The following is a 17122-nucleotide window of genomic DNA, read 5'->3' as shown; positions in this document are numbered from 1 at the left end:
AAATACTCAAATTTAAACAGAACACCCAGTAAGAAAACACGGGAACTTCAGAACTATTATGAATTTAGAACTTTTGCAAGGTCACAAAATCGAATCTTAACTGTAGGTACCGGGAAGAAAACAATGACGGGTCTCCTTGGCAACCGGCAGCTGAAAACTTGGAATCGGAATTTTTCAGCAATTTCAGCACTCACTTATTCCGGAATCAACACTCGGATCCGGTTTTCAATAACTTTCCACAACTCCAATGTTCTTTTCACATAAAAATCCGTATTTTTCAACGGATAGCAGACCGAAAACTAACACACGCGATCGACCACTTTGAAAAACCGATTTTGACTGACATTTTCGGGTGACTTTACGAATCACCCCCCGATGCTTTGTTTTGGTTGCTGCATGGGACAAACTTAACTTCTTGAGAGTTACCCAATTTTGGGTAGTTTCGTTTGTACATAAATTTCCCTGGTAATTGGGTACTAAAGCCCTATGTAAATTTTTATGTACAACGATAAAAAAACACGATTAAAAACAATTTCTGATCACTTTTTTTCATTTTAATGCAAATTTTTTTTTGACAAGACAACATTTTTTTGATGGATCAACTATGGTCCCCTTGGAACGAGCTGTCAAGTAGGAACTTTTCTGTCAACAAGGACCGCGAGGTTAATTTTTCAAAATTGATTTAAAAATCCATTTTAAACTCTTTGTGGTCGTACAAAGGGTCATTGTACTCAGAAAAAAAAGCTTTATCGCTGTAAACAATAATATCAGCAATCTAAGCTTCATTTTAGGACCCAATTTGATTTTGTTTTTCGGACTGCAGATGCAGACATGTTGCATCTTGCAGGTCTTCATACAAACTTTAAAATAATTTCATTGTTTTCAAATTGCGTATTAAACATAAATCCAATCTAATTTGATTGGCAGTTTCCATAAAATTTCATTTTCGACAGCACCCCCAAAATAAAACCATCCGGCAGCACTGCCCTTGATCGACAACCGCCGCTGTCAAATGTGACCAAACCCACCATTAGCGTGTAGTGTGCTAGGTGTCAAAGCCGTGCAAATCGTGAAGAAAATTCGGAAATTTCCCTGCAAAACGCGCCCCAAACCGGGCCAAACGTGCTGAAAATGGTGCATTAAGCTGCGGTGCGTGTTTGTCCAATCGAATTCCCGCGTGAATCGCGAAATTCCGACCGGCAGAAGTGTTTTTCACTAGCGCCGCACCGAGCTGGTCGGGAGTCACTTTTCGGGAGGTCCTAGCCGGTTGATCGATTTATTGGTGTTGCGACCGTTTGAAAAGTTGTTTCGTCGATTCGCGTTCGCCGGCTTTCGTCGATTGTTTATATCGTGATTTTCTCTTCTTTTTTTAGCCGGTTTGTTTACAAAACAAGATCGAAGTTGTTGCGAGGAACGAGTTTGTTTTGATTTTTTAAGTACGAAAATCGCCGCACGATGTCGAACTCGGTGCAGCAGTTTGTGAACGGGCTGAAGAGCCGCAACAAGGACACGCAGAACAAGACGGCCCAGGAGCTGTCGCTGTACGTCAAGACGGAACTCCGGGAGATGCCGTACGATGATTTGATGGCGTTTTTCGAGGATTTTAATCACCACATTTTCGAGATGCTTTCGAGCGCCGACACGAACGACAAGAAGGGGGGCGTGCTGGCCATAAGTGAGGACGTCTTAGTTTGATTGTTTCTTTGAGATTTTAACGCTCTTTTTTTTGTAGATTGCCTCATCAGTGGGGACGTGGTCAACACGACGACGCAGATTTCGCGCTATTCGAACAATTTGCGCCAGCTGCTGCCGTCGAGCGACATTTGCGTGATGGAGCTGGCGGCGAAGGTGCTGGTCAAGCTGGCCCTGCTGCCCGGTTCGAAGGGTGCGGAATCGTTCGAGTTCGACATCAAACGTGCCTTCGAGTGGTTGACGGAGGAGCGGACGGAGCCGAAGCGGCACGCCGCGGTGTTGATCTTGCGGGAGTTGGCGGTGGCCATGCCGACGTTCTTCTACCAGCAGGTGGGAAGCTTCTTCGACCACATTATGGTCGCGATCAAGGACCCGAAGCCGATGATCCGTGAGGGAGCGGGTCAGGCGTTGCGTGCGGTGTTGATTGTGACCTCGCAGCGCGAGGGGACGAAGCAGAACAACAACCCGCAGTGGTACAACCACTGTTACGACAGTGCGATGGAGTGCTTCAACGAGGTGCCGACGCGGGAGAAGGGTTTTAGCCGGGACGACCGGATTCACGGTGCGATGATTGTGTTTAACGAAATTTTACGGAGCTCAAATTCGGCGTGGGAGAAGAAGTACATCCAGCTGGAGAGTTTGAACGTTGATCGGAGGGCGCGTCCGACGGAGGACGGACACGGGATATTCCCGCGCATTCGGGTGCCGTTTATGGATAAGCTGAGCGGGTCGAGCGGTGGTTCCGGGTACAGTTCCCGATACCACGACAGTAGCGATATGAAATTCTTCCGGCAGAACAGCTCGATTCAGGAGTCGGCGCTGTGTCGGGCGTTGGTCAACGACAATTACGACCTAATTTGCCAGAAGGTGATGGAGCAGCGCGTTTCCAAGTCGCCGTACGTGATGCAGACGCTGCTGACAATACTTCCGCGGCTAGCTGCCTTCAACAGACGAGAATTTGTGGAAAAGCACCTGAAGTCCGTCGTAAGTTATCTAATCGGAACGTTGAAGAGCAAGGAGAGAGAACGGAATTTAGCATTTGTAACGCTTGGATATATCGCGGTTGCGGTTGAAAAAGAAATGGAACGTTACGTCAAACGGATAATGGAAGTAATTACAGCTGCCCTCCCGTCAAGAGACACCCCCAGCAAGAAGAAACCAGCCGTCGACCCGTCCGTGTTCATGTGCATTACGCTGCTCGGTCACGCGCTCAAATCAGCCATCACTTCAGACGTTTCCAAAATCCTCGCCTCGATGCTTTCAACCGGACTCAGCACCGGCCTGACCGTCTGCCTGCACGAACTCTGCGAAAACGTTCCCCAGGTCAAGCAGGACATCACCAGCGGCCTCCTCAAAATCCTGTCCTGCGTCCTCATGAACAAACCCCTTCAACCGTGGCAACCAACCAAAACCCAGTCCGCGATCAACACGAACGTGTACGAGCAGCACGTGCAGGACACTCCGACGACGGTGCTGGCGCTGCGAACGCTCGGCACGTTCAACTTTGAAGGGCACAGCTTGCTCCCGTTTGTGCAGCGCTGCGCGGATCATTTCCTGGTCAGCGAGCAGCAGGAGATCCGCATCGAGGCGGTCCAGACGTGCACGCTGCTGTTGAAGCTCGCGCTGCAGTCTGTGGACTCGGCGGACGGGTCGGAAACGCTCACGCAAACCGTGGGAAACGTGCTGGAGAAGATCTTGATCGTGGGAATTACGGACGTGGATCCGAATGTGAGATTGCGCGTGTTGAAGTCCCTCGACGATAGCTTCGACTCGCAGCTGGCACAACCTTGGTTTTTGAGTTCGCTGCTGATCACGATGAACGACGAAGTGTTTGAGATTCGCGAGCTGGCGATCATCATCATAGGTCGCCTATCGGCGATCAACCCGGCGTACGTGATGCCGAGTCTGCGCAAGACGATGGTGCAGATATTGACGGAGTTGGAGCACTCCGGGATGAGTAGGAATAAGGAGCAGAGCGCGCGAATGTTGGACCACCTGATCGTGAGTACGCCGCGGCTGATTTCCTCGTACATGCGGCCGATTCTGACGATTTTGGTGCCGAAGCTGAAGGAGCCGGAGTCGAATCCGGGCGTGATGCTGAACGTACTTCGGGCGATTGGAGATTTGGCGGAGGTTAACGGCGGTCAGCAGGTGCTGGAGAACTGGTCGGACGAGCTGTTGGCCACGCTGCTGGAGATGTTGAGCGATGCCGGATCGACGGACAAGCGTGCCGTTGCGTTGTGGACTCTTGGACAGCTGGTGAGCGCCACCGGTCAGGCCGTTTCCCCGTACCACAAATACCCGAACCTGATCGACATCCTGATCAACTTCCTCAAAACGGAGCAGCAATCGTACGTACGACGAGAGACGATTCGCGTCCTCGGCCTGCTAGGCGCCCTCGATCCGTACAAGCACAAAATGAACCGTGGCCTGATCGACAGCCAAACCAACAACATTCTGATTTCCATCTCGGACACCAAAACCGAAGAATACACCGACCTGTCAACCTCGGAAATGCTCATCAACATGGGCAACCAACTGGAGGAATACTACCCGGCCGTGGCTATCTCCACCCTGATGAAGATCCTGCGCGATCCAACCCTGTCCGCGCACCACATCAGCGTCGTCCAAGCGATCACGTTCATCTTCAAAAGCCTCGGCATCAAGTGCGTCCCGTACCTGTCGCAAGTCCTCCCCAGCCTGCTCGGAAACATCCGCAACGCCGAGATGAACCTGAAGGAGTTCCTCTTCCAGCAGCTGTCGATCCTGATCGAGATCGTCAAGCAGCACATCATCAGCTTCATGGACGAGATCTTCCAGCTGATCAAAACCTTCTGGAACAGCAACTACCCGCTGCAGTCGACCCTCATCATCCTAGTGGAAAAGATCGCGATCGCGCTCGGCTGCGAGTTCAAGATCTACCTTCCCCAGCTAATGCCGCAAATCCTACGCGTCCTCCTGCACGACAATTCAACGAACCGGGTCGTCACCGTCAAGCTGCTCTCCGCGCTGCAAAAGTTCGGCAACAATCTGGACGACTACCTGCACCTGATCATCCCAGCCGTCGTCAAACTGTTCGAGCCGATCGACGTCCCCTTCGCCGTGTCCCTAGCCGCCCTCGAAACCATCAACTACCTGGCGGAAATCCTCGACTTCACCGACTTCTCCTCCAGAATCATCCACCCCCTTGTTCGCGTCCTGGACAACCACCCCGGCCAGCTGCAAACCGCCGCCCTCCAAACCCTCTGCTCGATCATGATCCAACTGGGCAAAAAGTACCTCGTCTTCGTCCCCCTCGTCAACCGCGTCATGATCAAGCACAAAATCTCCTACACCGAGTACAACAAACTCCTGACCAAGCTCCAAAGCAGCACCACGCTCGCCCTGGACGACGAGTTCCGTCTCCGCCAAGCCCGCTTCAAAAACCGCGAACTCTCGCTCGCCTCCGACACCACGATCCGCAAGCTGAACGTCTCAACCGTCGACCTGCAGCTCGCCTTCAAAGCCAACCGTCGCGTCTCCAAAGACGACTGGCTCGAGTGGCTGCGCCGCCTCAGCAACGGCCTGCTCAAAGAGTCCAAAAGCCCGGCGCTGCGAAGTTGCCGCACCCTGGCCCAAAACTACCCCCAGCTGTTGAAGGACCTGTTCAACGCGGCGTTCGTGTCCTGTTGGACCGACCTGCCCGACAACCTGAAGGAGGAGCTGTCCTCGAGCTTGCGACAAGCGTTGATGGTCCCTGATCTCCCGGAAATCACCCAGACGATCCTCAACCTCGCCGAGTTCATGGAGCACTGCGAGAACGACTCGCTGCGCATCGACCCGAAGATCCTCGGCGAACGAGCGATGGAGTGTCGAGCGTACGCGAAAGCCCTCCACTACAAGGAGGAAGAGTTTCACAACATGACGGAGAAGGATCACGCCGTGTTCGAGTCGTTGATCCTGATCAACAACAAGCTGCAGCAGAAGGAGGCCGCCGAGGGCCTGCTGGAGTACGCGATGGAACATCGCAGCGCGTCCGAGGAGATGAAGGTCCAGGTGCGGTGGTACGAGAAGTTGCACAGCTGGGAGAAGGCACTCTCGTTGTACGAGGAGAAGCTGGTGGCGAACGCGAACGACCTCGAGTCGCGACTCGGCCAGATGCGATGTCTGGAGGCGCTCGGCGAGTGGTCTTCGCTGCACACGCTCACCAAGGACAAGTGGGAGGTGCTCGGTAATGAGGGGCAGAGTAAGGCTGGGAGATTGGCGGCGGCCGCCGCTTGGGGCTTGCGCGATTGGGAAGGAATGCACGAGTTTGTCAAGTTTATCCCCGAGGACACGCAGGACGGGTCGTTCTACCGGGCGGTGCTCGCCGTTCACCATGGCGAGTACGAGCTGGCGCAAACGCTGATCGATGACACGCGCGACCTGCTCGACACGGAGCTGACCGCGATGGCTGGGGAGTCGTACGAGCGCGCGTACGGAGCGATGGTGTGCGTTCAGATGCTGGCGGAACTCGAGGAAGTCATCCAGTACAAGCTGATCCCCGAACGGCAGGAAACGATCAAGCAGATGTGGTGGGATCGCCTGCTCGGCGGTCAACGACTCGTCGAAGACTGGCAACGCATCCTGCAGGTTCACTCGCTGGTCGTCAATCCGGCGAACGACGTCCGGACGTGGCTTAAATTCGCCTCGCTCTGCCGCAAGAGCGGATCGCTCAAGCTCTCCGAGAAGACCCTAGTCATGCTCCTCCGGTACGATCCCTCCGAATTCCCCGAACACGCCCTCCAGCACAGCGAGCCGGACATTAGCTTCGCCTACACCAAGCACATGTGGATGGCCGGCCAACGAAAGCGCGCCTACGACCAACTCAACTCCCTCGTCGCGGACATGAGCGCCGAGAAGAACTTCGAAACCGAGGAAAAGGACGAAAACCGCCGCCTCCTCGCCCGCTGCTACATGAAGCTCGGCCAGTGGCAGAACCAACTCCAAGGACTCAACGAGCAGTCCATCCGGGGCATCCTCGCGTGCTACGAAAAGGCCACCAAGCACGACTCCAACTGGTACAAGGCGTGGCATCTCTGGGCCTACATGAACTTCGAGGTCGTCCAAAACCAAAAGCAGCAGGAAGACCTCCAGAAGAACCCCGGTGGAGACAAGGAAAAGTGCATGATCAAGCAGTACGCCGTCCCCGCCGTCGAAGGCTTCTTCCGCTCGATCAACCTCTCCCAAGGCAACTCCCTCCAGGACACCCTCCGCCTCCTCACCCTCTGGTTCGACTACGGCCAATACCCCAAAGTCTTTGACGCCCTCGTCGAGGGCATGCGCATGATCGAGATCAACACCTGGCTCCAGGTCATCCCCCAGCTAATCGCTCGCATCGACACCCCGCGCAACCTCGTCGGAGAACTCATCCACCAACTCCTGAACGACATCGGCAAGTGTCACCCGCAAGCCCTCGTCTACCCACTAACGGTAGCTTCCAACTCCGCCTCGAGCGCACGTCGCCAAGCCGCCCACAAGATCCTCGGCTCGATGGGCGAACACTCGTCCACCCTGGTCAACCAGGCGATTATGTGCAGCGAAGAGTTGATTCGGGTGGCGATTCTGTGGCACGAGCAGTGGCACGAAGGGTTGGAGGAGGCCTCCCGGCTGTACTTTGGCGAGCGGAACATCAAGGGGATGTTCGAGACGCTGGAACCGTTGCACCAGATGTTGCAGCGCGGACCGCAAACGCTGAAGGAGACGTCGTTCAACCAGGCGTACGGACGGGACTTGAACGAGGCGCAGGAGTGGTGCAAGCATTATAAGGTGAGGGTTATTTGCTTTTAGTTGGTTGTTTTTGTTTTAATTATTGTTAAATTGTTTGAACCACAAAAAATTACTAATTCCATTCTTTTGAATTCCTTACACACTCAGATTTTTTTACCGAATTCGGTAATGTTTACCGATGTTCGGTCAAATTTTACCGAATTCGGTAAAAAAGCTAAGTGTGCATTTTGCAAACATTATTCTTTTAAGGAATTTAGCAAAAAATGGTATTTAGTCAACAGTTTAGCATTACAGGTTTTTTTCGGTCGTTTTTCCAAAATTTCCGAGGAATAAGATTTAAAAAAATGGGAGCACTGCCAAACAATTTTTGCCCTTTTAAAATTAAAATTTCTAATTTAAAAATTAAAAATAAAAAAAAAACATCGATTCTAAAATTAAAAAATCTGAACTAAAAAAATTAAAATTCTTAAATTAAAAAGTCTAAAATGATTTTTTTACGTTTAAAATTCTTAAATTTAAAATTCTACAATAAAAAAGTTCTAAAATTAAAAATTCCTAAATTTAAAATTTAACATTTTAAAATAAAAAAAATCTACAAGAGCAATTTTCTACGAAATCGGTCTTTTTTCTTCAATTTTAATTTTTGTATTTTTTAATCCGACTGAAACTTTTTTGTAACTTTTTGTCACTAAAACTTGGCCAAACATTCAATATTACGCCCTTTGAAAATGTTAGTCTTGATTTGAAAATTTTGAAAATAATGTTTTCGAAAAGATCGGAAAATTTCACAAATGTTTCATATATTAACATTGAAAATCAGACCATTAGTTGCTGAGATATCGACATTAGAAAATGGTGTGTTGTTTGGGTGGGACTTAGAAAACATCAATTTTCCTGTTTAAAACCTTTGCATTGCAATATCTCAGCAACTAAAGGTCGTATCAAAAAAGTCCGAAGAAGCAAAATATAGAGCTTTTCAAAAATATTTTTTCCAAAAGTGTGCAAACATGTGCACTAATTAAAAAAAACGAAAAACTGCGACTATTTTCAAAAAAGTCACCTAAATATGGATGTAACTAGAAAACGGTGCACTTTATCAAAAATTTACTAAAGTACTTTTTGATTGCAAATTTGATTTTACATCGAAAAATTAAGTTGAAAAAATTTTGCGACCAATATTTCGATTTTTTGAAAAAATAAGTATTGATTAAAAACTTCATAGCTCGGTCAATGATTTTTTGCACAACCTGGAAATTTCTGAAAAGTGGGCTCTAAAACATATCAAAAAATAAAAAAAAATAAAAATAGTGTTTTTTTTGCAAATCAAGTTTTAGTGATAAAAAGTTAAATAAAAAAATCACCAAATTTTTTTTACCGTGTATCATTTTTTCCAGTGTAGTCCGTATCCATACCTACAACTTTGCCAAAGACACCAAATCGATCAAAAAATTCCTTCAAAAGATACAGATTTTTGAATTTTCATACATCATTTTTATATGGACAGCTGCGAAATTTGTATGAAAAATTATATGGACAAACTAATGATGCAAAATGGCTTCTTTGAACATACCGAAGGCACCAAAAAAGTTTCAGCCGGATTAAAAAATACAAAAAAAATCGAATGACCGAAATCCTAGAGAACTGCTCACAATTAAAAATTCAAAAAAAATAAAATTCTAAAACTAAGAGTTCTAAAACTAAAATTGAAAATTCATAAATTTAAAATTCTTAAATTTATAAAATTAAATTATTTTTTTTTCTTCACAACTAATATTAAATTATAAATTCCTTAATTTAAAATTCTTAAATTTAAAATGCTTAAATTTAAAATTCTTAAATTTTAAAATTCTTCAATTTAAAATTCTTGAATTCTTAAATTTGAAATTCTAAAAACAAAAATCAAACCATCCACATTAACGACCTCCGGGTCTTTTTTGTGGTCTCTATTGCAAGTTTCTGCTCGAACCTAGGATTCCGAAGGCTTGAATGGGGAGAGCACCCAAACCTCTTTCTACTCCAAGGAACCTTCCACCCCAGTGTTTGAACTGACGACCTTTGGATTGCGAGTCCAACCGCCGCCAGCGATTCCACCGGAGTAGGCTTGGTTTGATGTGTTGTTTGTACTTATGGCATGGAGACGACTCCTACACCTGGAATGACTTAACGGCCTAACAACCAAGGCCGGGACCGACATTTTACTTCCTCATCCGATGGAAGGTTGGAGCAGATGGGAATCGAACCCAGAATCATCCGCGGAACAAAGTCAAAGCGGACAGCGTAACTATTCGGCCACGCACTGCTGAAATTCTAAAATAAGAATTCTTAAATTCTAAAATTTAAAATTCTGGAATTAAAAATTATAAAATTGATAATTTTTGGAATAAAAATTCTGAAATCAAAAATCCTAAAATAAAAAATTCCAAAAATTTAAAATTCGAAATCAAAAATATTAAAATTTAAAATTCTAAATTCAAAAATATTGACATTAAAAAATTCTAAAATTCAAAAATATTAGAATTTAAAATTCTAAAATTAAAAACCATTAAATAAAAAATTCTAAAATTAAATATTCTAAAATTCAAAGTTCTTAAATTTAAAATTCTGGAATTAATAATTGTATAGTTAATAATTCAGATATTACAAATTTTAAAATTCTGAAATTAACAATTCTAAAATTTAAAATTCATTTTTTTCCAAGGGTTAACATTTAAAAACAAAATGTTAACACTGCCAAACATTTTCGTTTTCCTTTTAATATTATTTTTTTTTATTTAAAATGTTTAAATTAAAAATTCTTCCAAAAAAATTAAAATTATGGATTCTAAAATTAAAAATTCTGAACTAAAAAAATCTAAAATTAAAAACTCTAAAATGAAAAATTTTCGAATTTAAAATTCTTAAAATTAATATTCTAGGGGAACAGCATCTAATTCCACCGTGCCTCTTATGTTGGCAGGTCAGAACTTTGACATGCAATCAAAGCTAAATAAAAGCGTTTTCAACTGAAATCGAGTGATAAATAGCTCAATAAGAAGTGAGCAAGCAAGTTTCTACCAAAAGTTTTGCAAAATTAGTTGTTTAAATAGTGAAAATCAGCAAATTGGATGGAGTTAGGAGCGAGAGCTTAACCTGCCAAAGATACGAGAATTTCCCCTACCATAAAAAGTTATAAAATTAAAAACTCTTTAATTTAAAATTCTCATATAAAAAAATCTACAATTAAAAATTCTAAAACTTAAACTAAGAATTCAAAAACAAAAATTTAAAATTCTAAAATTTAAAATCTTAAAATTAAAAACTCTAAAATTTAAAATTTCTAAAATTAAAAAATCTTAAATTAAAAATTCTATAATTTAAAATTATTAAATAAAAATTCTTAAATTAAATACTCTTAAATCAGGGTGGCCACCTCGGGAAAAAACCGGGAAAACCGGGAAAAACCCGGGAATTTATTCCATCGGGAGAAAACCGGGAAAAACTCGGGAATTTGACTGACAAACCGGGAAAATATTTTAAGTTTAGTTAAAATTCGACAAATTCCTCTTAAATGAATTCAATGTATACTTTTCTCTATTAGAATATTATACTACAGTCGACTCTCTGGCTGTCGATCTTCTCGATATCAATAATTCTCCATCTATCGATGAATTCTTCAGTCCCTTCAATCTGCATACTTCAATTATCTTCATTCCTCGATATTTTCCCTTGCTTGAAGGATCTCTTCCTCGACGGTCCCTTGGATTCTGTTTGCTTTAAAAATCTCTTCCGGTTGTCAATAATTTCACTTTCTCATGGCTTGCATAGACATTTTTCTTTGCGAAACGAAGCTTTGAAGGGTGTTTGACATTAGTTTGTTTTTGTTTGATGGACGTTGCCATGATTTTCTCCCATAGCTGGGTATCAAGAAAAAAATATTTTCAATCGAGTCTTCATTTTGCATCGTTCTGTAAACTGATGATTCTTTTCCTCGACGGTCCCTTGGATATTGACAACCAGAGAGTCGACTGTATTTTGTGTAATAGACTCAAGCTACTAGGCTTTGGTTTTATTTTCTTCTGTTGAGTATTCCATGATATTTTTCTTCGGTGAACTTGCTTTTTTAAATAAAATAAATTGTTCAAGGTCATGCTGTAGACTTGGCGCTATGGCTATGGCAAAACAAGATGTCTGGAGGCTTAAAACAGTGAGGTAATCCAAACCTCTTTTTCCACCTAAGCTCCCATCCTCCCCGGGATTCGAACTGACGACCTTTGGCAGTGAGTTGGTTAAGCCTGGGCCATTTACTTCCTCATTCCGACAAATCTCGTCTCGTAAAATGCCATCGGGGCCAACTGGGGAAATGCAACCACGATTTAAAAACCACCGGACCCGATTTAAAAACAAATGTTTGATAAGCTGCAATATTCCGATCAATTTCGCGTGTCAATAGAAAATTTACTCAGCCGTATGATTTTGAAATCTTATTTCAATAAGTATTGAATTCCATAAGCACAATAAACAATTGACTAAATTCATCCGTTTAATTTTATTATATATTTCAATATCAACTTAAGGTTGCACAGCAGCCAAGGAAGTTGTTGCCTTCTTATTTCAAAATTGTCAAACTTACGGATTTAACCCTTCAACAATATGATTGTAAAAATTGTAAAATCTGCTTTATTTGTTTTGTAGACAGTACTTCAGGGGATGAATAAAAATCAAATCGATAGTTCCCATAATTTTTAAGATACTTAAATCCGAAAAGCGTGGTGCAAAAAGCTCTACTTGATGTGCGCCGTAAAATAATAATATAGTCCAGACTCGATAATATTTCGGATAATCGAAACTTCGGATAATCGAGTCTGGACTGTACACAATTTTACTGTAAAACATTTGGTGGAATTTCAAAATCTGTTTTTAGTAGTATTTTATAAGATGATTTTTGGCTTTGTCAGTCTAACAAATTATTAAGGACAAATTTCTATGAAACTTTGTCTTTGTGTTATTAAAACAGATTTGAGTACTTTTGTATAATTTTAAAATGTCGGAAATATTTGGTATTTAAGATATTTAAGATAATCTTTTAACAGATAAATGCCTATCAAATTGTGTTCAAATTCAAAACACTTGAAATATCTTTCTTGCAAAATTTGTTTTAAAACTGTAATTTAAATTTTAAATAAAATTTTCAGATATTTTAAAATTACAATATTTTCAGAGTTCTACTGCAAAATAGTCATTTCAATACAAACAGTCACTTTTATGTGGATAGGTACTACATCAACATAAAAGTTGAGTTTTGTTGGGTTTTATTTAATTCTCATCTGAAAATTTATTAAAAAATATTAACTCAATTTTGACTGTTTCGGTTGTGTAGTTCAGAAAATCGCAGCACAGTCAATTGATTTCTTACCATTTTGTGTTGCTCAAACTTTTAAAACATCAAAACATGTTTATTTTTTCTTTTTCTATGTCCGTGCATAACTTATTTGCAATAAATGTGGCAAATCTTTTTACCTATTTGATACATTGTAAATCCTATTTCCTGCTTTCCAGTAATAATTTATGTAATTCTCAAAACGAAAGGTATACGTTGTGTATACGTTCAAAAAGTATTTTGATACTAACGTCAGTCTATAAAAAACATAGTAATTTGATTTAAAACTATATGGAAAAATTCCTTCTGGCCTCGGGAGAAAACCGGGAAAAAACCGGGAAATTGAAAATCCAAATCTGGTGGCCACCCTGTCTTAAATGAAAAATTCTTAAATTGAATATTGAATTGTAAAAAAATCAAAAATAAAAAAAATCTGTATTTAAAAATGTCTAAGATTCTAAATACATTAATTAAAATTCTAAAGTTAAAATTTCTGAAACTAAAAAGTTCCAAATTTAAATTTGTTAAATTTAAAATTTTAAAATTCTTAAATTTAAAATTCCTAAATTTAAAATTCTAAAATTTAAATTTCTTAAATTTAAAATTCTTAAATTAAAAAATTCAAAATTAAAAAAAATCTTAAATTGAAAATAGTAGAATTCAAAAATCTGACATAAAATCCTTAAATTTGAATCCTTAAATTGAAAATATTCAATTTTAGAATTCTGAAATTACAAATTCCACAATAAAAAATTCTAACATTTGAAATTCTTAAATATAAAATCCTTAAAATATAAAATTCAGAAATTTAAAATTCAGAAATTAAAAAAATCAAAATTTAAAAAAATCTTAAATAGAAAATTGTAGAATTCAAAAATCTGACATAAAATCCTTAAATTTGAAAATTATATAATTTCAAATTCCTTAAATTTAAAAAAAATGTGATTTTAAGATCCTAAAATTTCAAAATTCTTAGATAAAAAATACCTAGGTTTTATTTTTTTTTAAATTTTTTGAGTTTTTGAATTTCTGATTTTTTGTTCTGTGTTTTTATTTTTATTTATTTTGCAATTAGAATTTCGAATATCTCAATCTTTTTTATTTTCTCCCCCAACAATCGCACGCACCGTCACACGCGCTCAAACCAATTTCAATTTTACTTGGTAACAAAAAAAAAGAGTGCAACTCAAAAATTTAAGGATTACCAAATTAAAAATTTCAGATCTTGAAAAATTTCAGTATTTCTGAATTTCTTTTGCTTTAAAATAAACCAAAATTCAAAATTAAAAAAAATCTTAAATTGAAAATAGTAGAATTCAAAAATCTGACATAAAATCCTTAAATTTGAATCCTTAAATTGAAAATATTCAATTTTAGAATTCTGAAATTACAAATTCCACAATAAAAAATTCTAACATTTGAAATTCTTAAATATAAAATCCTTATAATATAAAATTCAGAAATTTAAAATTCAGAAATTAAAAAAATCCAAAATTTAAAAAAAAATCTTGAATTGAAAATTGTAGAATTCAAAAATCGGACATAAAATCCTTAAATTTGAAAATTATATAATTTCAAATTCCTAAAATTAAAAAAAACTGTGATCCTAAAAATTTTTTTTTTTGAGTTTTTGAATTTCTGATTTTTTGTTCTGTGTTTTTATTTTTATTTATTTTGCAATTAGAATTTAGAATATCTCAATCTTTTTTATTTTCTCCCCCAACAATCGCACGCACCGTCGCACGCGCTCGAACCAATTTTAATTTTACTCGGTAACAAAAAAAAAAGAGTGCTACTCAAAAATTTAAGGATTACCAAATTCAAAATTTCAGATTTTGAAAAATTTCAGTATTTCTGAATTTCTTTTGCTTTAAAATAAATCAAAATTCAAAATTTAAAAAAACGTGCAACTCAAAAAATTTTACGTTTCCAAAGGGACCATCTATAAACAACGTGGACACTTTTTTGGGAATCTCCGCTTGTGGGAGTCATTTTTTTTTCTGGGCACCCTAATGGACAGCATGTATGGACGTCCAATGACGCAAAATGGCTTCTTTGGTTATGGGGAAGGCAAATACAATTCATACTTTCTCATAATTTCGCTGCCGGCTGGATATTGTTTTTGCGAATATTAATTTTTTTATGAGATTTTGAGAAAAAATGGTTTATAGCTTTTAACTAAATTTTATTCTTTTCGCAGAACTCCGGTAACATCCGCGATCTGAACCAAGCGTGGGACCTGTACTACCACGTGTTCCGGCGGATCTCCCGCCAACTGCCGCAGCTGACCTCGCTGGAGCTGCAGTACGTGAGTCCGAAGTTGCTCGCGTGTCGCGACCTGGAGCTGGCCGTCCCCGGAAGTTACACCCCCGGGCAAGAGTTGATCCGCATCGCGAGCATCCAGTCGAACCTGCAGGTCATCACGTCGAAGCAGCGTCCGCGGAAGCTGTGCATTCGCGGTTCCAACGGCAAGGAGTACATGTTTTTGCTGAAGGGTCACGAAGATCTGCGCCAGGACGAACGGGTGATGCAGCTGTTTGGGCTGGTGAATACGCTGCTGCTGAACGATCCGGACACGTTCCGGCGCAATCTGACGATCCAGCGTTACGCGGTCATTCCGTTGAGCACGAACTCCGGGTTGATTGGGTGGGTTCCGCACTGCGACACGCTGCACACGCTGATCCGGGACTATCGGGACAAGAAGAAGACGATGCTGAACATTGAGCACCGGATAATGCTGCGGATGGCGCCGGATTATGACCATTTGACGTTGATGCAGAAGGTCGAGGTGTTTGAGTACGCGCTGGAGCTGACCAAGGGCGATGATCTGGCGAAGTTACTGTGGTTGAAGAGTCCCTCGTCGGAGGTTTGGTTCGATCGGAGGACGAATTATACGAGGTCGTTGGCGGTGATGTCGATGGTTGGGTACATTCTCGGGTTGGGAGATCGCCACCCGTCGAACCTGATGCTGGACCGGTTGAGCGGCAAGATTCTGCACATTGACTTTGGCGATTGCTTTGAGGTGAGTTCGCGACTTGAAGTCTTTATAGAATTGTTTCTTTAACCTACTTCCCCTCTTTCAGGTCGCAATGACGCGCGAAAAGTTCCCCGAGAAGATCCCGTTCCGCCTGACCCGGATGCTGATCAACGCGATGGAGGTCACCGGCATCGAGGGCACCTACCGGCGAACATGCGAAAGCGTGATGCACGTGCTCCGACGCAACAAGGACAGCCTGATGGCCGTCCTCGAGGCGTTCGTGTACGACCCGCTGCTCAACTGGCGCCTGCTGGACGCGGACAAGAACCGCCGCTCGAAGAACGCCACCGACGTGGACAGCACGACGGAAAGCATGGAAGAAACGCTCGACCTGCTGACGATAAACGCGCGCAATCTCCGCATGAATGAGGCGAACACGGCGGCAACGGCAGCGGCGGCCGCAGCAGCAGCAGTAGCCGCGGGAGGCGGTGACGCCGGTGCCGGAGGAATCGACCAGGGCAGCAACTGTGTGGCGAATCCGGCCGAGGCCACCAACAACAAGGCGCGGGCCATCGTGGACCGCGTCAAGCAGAAGCTCACCGGCAAGGACTTTAACACGGCCGAGGTGGACGTGCAGCGGCAGATCGATCTGCTGATTCAGCAGGCCACCAACAACGAGAATCTGTGCCAGTGCTACATCGGGTGGTGTCCGTTTTGGTAGAGAGAGAGAGGGAGATTATCGTGAACGCAAAGTGGCTGTATATAATTTCTCTTTGTTTCGTTGTATTATTTTTGCGGCTTGGCATGTGTTTACCATTGGGATGTTACACTCTATCTATAATATTATCTACTTCTATTACTACTTTATTATTATGCTACCATAACCATAACCGATAACTACTAAATATTAAAAGAAAATATTATTATTATTACAAACGAAGCAATTGCTATTGAGGCGCGGAATAAAGATAAACAAAATAAAAGTGACGATCACGCTTTCCACCAAAATTCTGTGTGTGTGTTTTAGAAACCGCAATATCTGTAGCAAAAGCGCAAATGACACAGACAAAAATAAAAGCTTAAAAAATATAAAGAATGCGTTTTAATTTTTATCTGTGAAAACAAAAATAAAAATCCTTGGGATCCATTCCAACCAAACATTCTATACCACTTAATCTTGGAAAAATATTTGCAACGGCCTAACTTTAACACCAAACATTCCTTATTTTAGAAATCGAATTTTCATATTGAGCTTCAAGTTTAAAATTAAAAAAAAATCAGTCTTAATTTTTTTTCAAAAATACAAGTAATTAAGACTCTGACTCTGCTTCATTTCCGATTGGCCATTT

The 17122-nt window shown here is 41.9% G+C and overlaps 1 protein-coding gene across 2 annotated transcripts; it reads left to right on the top strand.

The window, feature by feature from the left end:
• The first annotated feature begins 1018 nt into the window (after window positions 1-1018).
• LOC6036336 (serine/threonine-protein kinase Tor) lies at window positions 1019-16865 on the top strand. Of its 2 annotated transcripts, none has more exons than XM_001846345.2 (5): window positions 1019-1149; window positions 1374-1675; window positions 1733-7479; window positions 14997-15818; window positions 15880-16865. In XM_001846345.2, the coding sequence occupies exons 2-5, from the start codon at window positions 1456-1458 to the stop codon at window positions 16492-16494; spliced, it is 7404 nt and encodes a 2467-aa protein (XP_001846397.2). In that variant the 5' UTR covers window positions 1019-1149; window positions 1374-1455; the 3' UTR covers window positions 16495-16865. The 2 variants fall into 2 exon arrangements, with proteins under 2 accessions (XP_001846397.2, XP_038107319.1); XM_038251391.1 differs by lacking the exon at window positions 1019-1149 and adding an exon at window positions 1158-1302.
• Window positions 16866-17122: the final 257 nt, after the last annotated feature.

This window comes from Culex quinquefasciatus, chromosome 2, assembly GCF_015732765.1.
Source record: "Culex quinquefasciatus strain JHB chromosome 2, VPISU_Cqui_1.0_pri_paternal, whole genome shotgun sequence".
In the NCBI taxonomy this organism is placed as follows: Eukaryota; Metazoa; Arthropoda; class Insecta; order Diptera; family Culicidae; genus Culex; species Culex quinquefasciatus.
This window is presented reverse-complemented; position numbering and strand designations above follow the sequence as displayed.

Coding starts and splice junctions, on each gene's coding strand:
- LOC6036336 (XM_001846345.2), top strand. CDS start 1,456: ATGTCGAACTCGGTGCAGCAGTTTGTGAACGGGCTGAAGAGCCGCAAC. Junction 7,480..14,996: donor AGTGGTGCAAGCATTATAAG/GTGAGGGTTATT, acceptor TTCTTTTCGCAG/AACTCCGGTAACATCCGCGA. Junction 15,819..15,879: donor ACTTTGGCGATTGCTTTGAG/GTGAGTTCGCGA, acceptor CCCCTCTTTCAG/GTCGCAATGACGCGCGAAAA.